Here is an 8,020-nt window from a genome sequence, read left to right as displayed (position 1 = left end):
TTTTGTTTCACTCAAGTGTGGCAAGATCATCTATTGTTGAGTTATCTACTCATATAACCATTTAAAACTTTGGAAGACCCAACTTTAATAGACGTCCTATAGATTTTGGCCTCTATGATGACTCTATGGTCTCAATTCTATCATAGACTCATATTGGTACCTCATCTTATTTTAAAATTTTCACGTAAGTTTGTCACCTTATCGAACATGACTACTTATTAGTAATGTATGTATATTTTAATATAAAAAGGTGCTTTTATTGCTAGTTTACAAGAAATAAATTATACATATCCCTCTTGATTTGCTTTTGATTCACTTATACTCCTTAAAGGATAACGTGTGAGACTCCCATTAATCAATGTTTATTCCATGTTGTACGCGGTCATACTTTTGTCCGATCACTCTACCTACTTATAACTATTCTAATATAATAAGGCTTTTGAGAAATAAATAAAAGCATAGTTTTATAATAATTAAAAAAGAAATTCCTAAATATTTCTATCAATTATCATTTTTAAATTTTCAATATTTTTTTTTGGAATTTCTACCTAAGCATAACATGAAAAAATGCATTTATTTTTTAATTATAATTTAAAACTTCTGTATTTTCATCCTTATTATAATAACAAAGAAATAAATAATATAATCTATATTTCTTTATTTTGTATTTTTTAATTTTTTAAAATTTTAATTTTTTGTCCGAGTGGATGCTCACCCCTTTACACACGCAGCGGCAAGAACTAAGAAGCAAAGAACATTCTCCTGAACACTCCTCCCACTCCTTTCCTTAGGAAAAATAAAATTAATAAATATAGTAAAAAAAATCGTTGCAGTTTCCACTCTGTACTGTACCACAAAAATCTCCCCACTCGTCTACGACACCGCGCTTCACCGACAACTGCCGGTGAAAAAGACAGGTCACCGGTCCCATCGGTTTCTCCCCATCTATTACCCCGAGAACACGGTATAAAATCCTCTACCTGCCGTCCCGGAAACATTTTCGGTCTAGTCGGAGCACCGCGATCACCGCCGTTCGACGTCTGTACAGGTAACAATCGCTGAATAATATATTGGTTTACTTTATTCTCTCGGGATTATCTGAGCAGTCTGTTTTGCTGATTCGGTTTTCTTTTTCGTGTCGATCGGTTTTTGTATTTTGTTGAGTGCGTCCGATGGTGGTTTTGTTTAGATGGTTCTTTTATGGTGTATGGATCTGTTTCTGTTTGCTTTGGATGATAGATTCTCGACATGAGTGGTATCGTTACTTGTAAAGATTAGTTAGGGTTTTCTATGGTTTATGGTTGAATTGTTTTGATTTAATTTGTTACGTTAACGCTTTTCGGATGAGAGTAGGTTCTTTTTTCTTTCTTTAATATAATTATGAGAAAATAGCTGTAAGTGATCGAAAATTGGGAAAAAAAATGTTCTACTGTCTGGTTGTCGAGGGAATAAAAGTTCTGATTATTTGCTTTATGTTTGATTCATACAGATGTTCAAACTCAAATGAACTCAGCTGATTATTCGAATTAAGTACAGTTGGCTGGATGTTTTTGTTTTCTGAAAGCTCTCTACAAATGAATTATACTGTACGGAGCCAATTTAAGCCTTTTAAAAAATTACCCGGATCTAACTGTGTTCATTTATCTGGAATCCTGGATAGCAATGTGTTTGTGTTTTGAAGTTTTAACTGATGATTTTTTTTTTAAATTGTTTGTAAGATCAGTTTTATTGTTACTTATGCTCATAATTCAGCCTCTGTTTTATTTATTTATTTATTTTACTTTTTTTTGGGGGGGCCGGGGGAGGGGAGGTATTCTGAGAATTATTAAGAGTAGAGTTAGTTTTAACTTGTCTATAGATGCAAGTTGTTTTTTGACCCCCTTAATTATCTTTCTGAATATTATGAGATAATGAGAGGCAGTCTGAGAATTTTTAACAGTAGAGTTAGTATTAACTTGTCTGTAGATGCAAGTTGTTTTTTGTCCCCCTTTATTATCTTTCTGAATATTATGAGATAATAGAAATTTTCCCCTGTTCTTTTGTGGCGATACAAATATTAGGGAACTTCAAATTTTGGTAGATGGCAGATAGAGAGAATAGAGAAAAGGGAGAGGAGGGAGAGGAAACTAATACCTGTGGAAACGAATGGGAAGTTGTGTCACTTACAGCATCAGCATATGCTGCTGCACCTGGTCCAGAGGGAGTTGAACAGAATAATGATAATGATGGCAATGAGAGGAATAATGCTACTGGAAAGGAGGAAGCAGAAACGGGTCATGCAATGTTTATGTCTAGTCACTTTGTCTTTCCACCAAGTCAGCATGAGAATTTACCATTGGAACCTGATACTAGTGGTGTCCACAAAGAACTGGGAGATGAAAATGTTGTTCCTGAATTGAATGTGGAGGCAAAGGGTAGAGTCGATAGCAAGGCTGAAGAAGATTGGGATGTGAAAGCATTGACTGTACCAGATGAATTTCCTGAAATACAGTTGTTTGACGGAAAAGGTAACAAGTTGTCTGTTCATGGTACAGAATTTGAAGAAGGCACAGCTCTGCAAGAGTTAAATTCAGTTGATAAAGAGCATATTATTTATAGTGCTGCTAAATTTAGTTCTTTTCCCAGCGAAACAACTATTGGTGGACCAACAGCATATGATGAGAAAACGATAATTCCTGATCTAACTGATCCATCTGAACAAGGCTTAGATTTGACAGGGATTCCTCAATCTCCAGAGCCTATGGAAGATGATAAATATGGTGGGTCCAACGACTCCAACCTTCCTTGTGAAGCTTGGTGGAAGAGGCGAGCCGTATCCTTGTATGCTCATGCAAAAGAGGCAAACACATTTTGGTCTATCTTCATTGCCACAGCTGTAATGGGACTTGTAATTCTTGGGCAGCGGTGGCAGAAAGAAAGATGGCAAGTTCTGCAACTTAAATGGCAGTGCAGCCTTGGTGATGCGGTATGTCAACTACTATTAATTTGAAAATAACTGTAATTTTCTGCTAATATGGTTACATAAATTGGTAATTGTTTATTATGCTGCTAGTCTGCTATAAATGTGAATTTCTAGTTTCGTGTTACACTATACTGCTGTAAGGATGGATTTTTCTGGCATTGATGTTATTCTTTATCGCTATTCATTATTTCAACTTGAAGTTATAGTTAAAATAACCTCTCTCTCGCTCTATATAAAATGTATGTATGTATGTATGTATGTATGTATATTACAAATAGGGCCATTTATCAATCAAATATCGCAAGTGTTGTTTGCCATGAGCTTGTGATTAGAGGTGCTTGTACTACTAATTAATTTGAGCCATTTCACTCATTTGCACATCTGTGTACGATTGTGAGCCTATGTCTGCTCAAAAGTAGGAGACTAGGAGCATATTTTTGTTCACAGTGAACCCTTCTGTGTTTGTACTTAATAATTATGTATGATCATGGGATAACGAAATGCAGTAGGAATATATGACTAAGTTGTTTTGGGTAACTGACTTTTACGAAATAGAAAGATGATTTCGCAAAAGAACATGGTATCTATTGTTTGTCACTCGTGCTGTGATTAGAGATGCTAGTAATAGAAGGATGGTTTCGTAAAAGAACATCTTATCTGTTGTTTGTCACTAGTGCTGTGATTAGAGGTACTAGTACTACCAATTGATTTTACTCAACTCATTTGCACATCTATGTGGGAGTGTGAGCCTAGGTTGTCTTTGAATGTGATATTGAAGAAAACTAAGATAAAATATGGAATAAGGTGAAAGTAAAGGTGTGGACAGGCAGTTTTATATGGGTAATCGGACAAGTCTAAGTATTAAGTGTGTATTAAACCTGGAGATATGGAGCTTTAGGATTTCCATAGTGCCATGTCTCCTGTAAGATTTTTTTTTTGAGGAAGATACGTGTTGAACTCCTGAAGCATTTACGTATGGTGGGGGATAATTCCTTTTGGGTTGAGACTATCTGGTCTAGATTCCTGATATTTTGATCAGTGTTTGAAAAGTGTTCTTGAAGTATCTCTTTATTCTAAGTAAATTTAGTTTAATTTTGCATATTTTTTAAGTTTTGAATCCTTTAAATTTAATATTTCTTGTTTATAGGGAAATGAACATTGAATAGGAGACAGGAATGATGATTTTTGTGTTTGATATTTCTTGTTTCTTGATGATTGTGCCTATTGTGGTCAATTGTTTAAAAAAAAAAAGTTGAATATTGAGATTATTAGGTTATTTATGCATGTGAGGAGGCTTATTTTCTGTCATCTTAGTCCATTCCTGTGCCAAGCATTATTGTTTATCTTCTAACTTTGGTAATTCCAGCCAGTCTACAGCCACTTCTATGGCTTCTTAAGTGAAAGACAATAACCAAGGATTAGTAATATTTGGGATTAAAACTCCTTCGTCAAGTAGGCATAAGCTCCTTGTGTTGATGTTCTCAATGTTGCCATATATAGAGGGGGGACTTGCTTCATTGATTCAGTCATTTGATTGGTCTAGTTATAAAAATTAAAGATGCCATTAAATCTCTTGCTAGTAGCTGCAGTGAAAATATTATTTTTATTTAGAACTTAATCTAAACATGAATTGAACCACTTGAGCAATCTAGGAGGCTTTTGCTAGTAGCTGCAGTGAAAACATTGTTCCAAGGCAATGTGCATTAGCATTATAAATAGTCCTGTAACGAGTGGAATGAGATTTGCATTGTTGTCCTATTATTGGAACTTGGAAGCACTATTCTAATAAAGTAGAACTGGGAGATGCTTTCATTTCATCTTGTAGAGCTCTCTATTGTTTGTAAGAAATGGTGGTAAGCTTGTGGTGTACACGCTGTTGTGCTGGTTCCAGTTCCCCCCAGTACAAGTGCAGCAGTAAAAAATTCATGGTATAGAAGAAGTGGGGTGAAGGAGTAGCCCATTGTTGGTCCTGACACTGATCGTGGCAATTTTCCAGCAATGTCCTTGGATGTGTTTGCAGATCAGAGGGTGGTGACTCCAATGGTTGTGGTGGTGCGACGGGAAAACGCCAGGAAAGAAGAGATTGGGAAGGGATGACAGTATGAACATCTTTGGCTGTTGCATGAGAGCAATTTCAGTTGGGCAACGATGAAAATGAGGGGAATGTCATTCAGATGTTTTTGATGTTGATGGTGGGGTTGATGTCGCAAAATATCTCATGACAAGTGGTCTGCAAAGACCAGTTCTTTTAAAAGGTAAAGGCATAAGGCGTGGCATAAGCCTCATGGTTTTGAAGTGTAAGCCTTTTGAGTTTAATTTGCTATTTTAAATATATAAAAAATTAATTATATGTAGAAAAAAAATAATATGGAATTTATTAAAGTAACTTATAAATTTTGTTGTCTGAATTTTAAACTAAAAAAATAGTTCAGGAAAAAAAAAATTCGAAAACACATCAGTTAGTCTGTCTTCATTGCCTATACACTGCAATGCCACAGCCACATGGCCTTCTTCAGCCATGTGCCCTTCTTCAAGCTTGCCTTCCCACCCAGTAAAACCAGAAGTCTTTTAGTTTGGGTTGCTTCTTTCTCTCTCTCCACAGTTGATTACCTTCATCAGAAAGAGACTTGGCCAAGGAGGAGACACTCGAGGAGAGAGAGAAAAACTTGAGATGAGAGCAAGAAAGACTTGAAGACAACTGTATTGTCCTGTTGGCCTGTTGAGGAGAGAGAAGAAGAAAGAGAAAGATGAACAGCCCAAGAGAGGTGGCAGTGTAGTTGTCCTGTTGGAGGAGCACGCTGAAGAAAATTGATAGTGGCTCTTTGTTGAAGTGATAAGAGTACTTGCTGAAGGTGGGAATCTTCATTGAAGGGAGGAGTCTTGTATCATTCGACTCTTATTTGATAGAAGTACGATTGGAAGGGCATTTTTGCCCTATTTTGCAGCTTCCTTCATTATTATTATTGAAACAAGTTAATGGCTGGTCCCAAAATGCTTGGCCTTCCTCTTGGAGGTGTAAAAGACGTGTTTTTTCCAGTTGAGGCGTACACGGTCACCCAGAAGGCGTATGCATTTCAGGACTTCCGTCCTTTATGCCTTGGTGCTTTTTAGATGCAAAACACCTTTAAAAACATTGTTGAAGACGAGCTATTCTGTTTTAAATTTTGGCTTGCTCCCAGCTTCCTGCTGGTAAGCGGTGCAAGGGAGTTTATATGAATGTGATACTGAAATCTGTTCTGGTACCAAATTTATGCTGGACGACGGGGAAAGGGAAGGGAGAGAGTAGACAGTGAAGAAATAGAAAATGAGGAAGAGGGAAGGAGGAAGAGGAAAAAGGGAGGAAAGTCTATGGAGAGAGAGGAGATAATAAAAGAAAATCTGATTCAAAGTTCAAATGCCAACCTCTATCTCACAGAGACTAACATTTTGACGGCCAATAGTTGGGTAATAGGCAGAAATACATTATTACCCCTAAATAACTGAAAATGTAGAGCAAACATAATTTTCTGAATTTAACACGTGAATCCTAGACTCATAAGCTAATGCCTAAAATAAATGTGTTGAATCAGTGGTGAGTGGTGTCCCTATTTCTCTTCGATTTTATGAATTGGATTATCTCCCCTATCCTACCTCCACCATTTATGGTCCCCAGCCACCCCTTGGGGGCAATTAGTTCCACTTTTGGAGTGAACATAAACTTGTGATTCTAAGCTGAAATTTAACTGTTTTTAGATTCTCGATGATGTCCACAACCAGGCAATGATGATGACAATGATTCTAGATTCTGGGCATTTTGTTCTGCGTCTTCGAGATCCATTTTGCTTCATTCGCATTGACCTGACTGCTGGTGAAATTAACATTCTTTTCTTTTCTGGTTTACATATTAACAGAAGACAAGCAGGTTGCTGGGACCAATTTCCCGATTTAAAGATGTGATTGTGGGTGGCAATCGGCGGGGATCTTCCATTGCAACCAGTGGATCGACTGAACGTTAATACAATGAAAAACAGTCAAGATGATGACGAAAAACTGGAGATGGAGATGGGGATGGTTAAAGGTTTTTCCTTCTGGGGTGGGAGCTGGTTTGCTGGGGAGCGATTCACAATACATATGCCAAAGCTGCAAGGACACATTCCAATATTTGCATATTATTATTCAACTGGTTATGAATTTTTTTTTTTTAATGTTTTTATGACAACTATTCGCATAAATTTCTTCAATATTTACTATTTAACTGTTGGATACCTTTATTTTTAATGGTATGTTGCACATATGGAAGCACAGGCCCTTGATGTCTGATATGGAATTTGCTCCAGCTATGTGAGGAAGCTGGTTGCCCTTTGGTTGAGCAAAGGAAAATAGCAAGAAATAGGATTATGCAAGTGGTTCTGTATGCACATTTTTATGTACTAGTATTTTGTATGATAAAAATACTTTGTTTGAATTCAATTAATCAATAAATATTTTTTAAAATATTTGAATAGCTTCGATACAATAATGTACTTGGTGTTTTTAAATGATTAAAGAAATACTTGTGCTTTTTATATTGATATGTATTAAATGTCAAGCTCTCTGTAGAAGACGTCCTAAAAAAAGTTCAAATTATGAAGGCTATACCTGCATTATATTTTGGGTTGTAACTAAATGAATACTTAATTGTAAGAAGTATGGTCTTTCGGAATTATACTTTTTAGGAGAAAAATCAGTAGTGCTTAAGCCCTTGTTTGAAGTTTGTTGAAAAAAGGGCAATTTCTTTAATAGTATTTTTTGTAAGTATTTATGTGAACTAGTAGTATTTGATTTATACTTAAATAAATATATATTTAAAAAAAAATATTGTTACTAAAGAAGTATCGAACATCACTTAAGCCTATTAATAGGTAGGTATTGAAGATGGGCAGGTAATTATTTAATATTAAATAACTTGTAAGCATATGATGGCAATTTTGTCATTTCTCTCTCTCTCTCTCTCTCTCTCATTGTTGCTCCCAGGCAAGCTCTACTGTTTGTGTTTTTGACGCCTTTCTTCACATCTCTTGCCTCCTTCCTCCTCACCTA

At 36.0% G+C, this 8,020-nt stretch overlaps 1 protein-coding gene across 1 annotated transcript; it reads left to right on the top strand.

The window, feature by feature from the left end:
* Positions 1-772: 772 nt before the first annotated feature.
* On the top strand, positions 773-7,245 carry LOC131166861 (ATG8-interacting protein 2). The gene is made up of 3 exons (XM_058125471.1): positions 773-1,048; positions 2,061-2,965; positions 6,853-7,245. The coding sequence occupies exons 2-3, from the start codon at positions 2,081-2,083 to the stop codon at positions 6,955-6,957; spliced, it is 990 nt and encodes a 329-aa protein (XP_057981454.1). The 5' UTR covers positions 773-1,048; positions 2,061-2,080; the 3' UTR covers positions 6,958-7,245.
* Positions 7,246-8,020: the final 775 nt, after the last annotated feature.

This window comes from Malania oleifera, chromosome 10 (assembly GCF_029873635.1).
Source record: "Malania oleifera isolate guangnan ecotype guangnan chromosome 10, ASM2987363v1, whole genome shotgun sequence".
NCBI lineage: Eukaryota > Viridiplantae > Streptophyta > Magnoliopsida > Santalales > Ximeniaceae > Malania > Malania oleifera.
The sequence above is the reverse complement of the archived record's forward strand: the minus strand, read 5'-3'. Positions and strand labels throughout refer to the sequence as shown.

Bases quoted from the DNA above. Each gene is read 5' to 3' on its own strand.
- LOC131166861 (XM_058125471.1), top strand. From the start codon at position 2,081: ATGGCAGATAGAGAGAATAGAGAAAAGGGAGAGGAGGGAGAGGAAACT. The intron at 2,966-6,852 runs GTATGTCAACTA...ACATATTAACAG, and splicing joins AGTGCAGCCTTGGTGATGCG to AAGACAAGCAGGTTGCTGGG.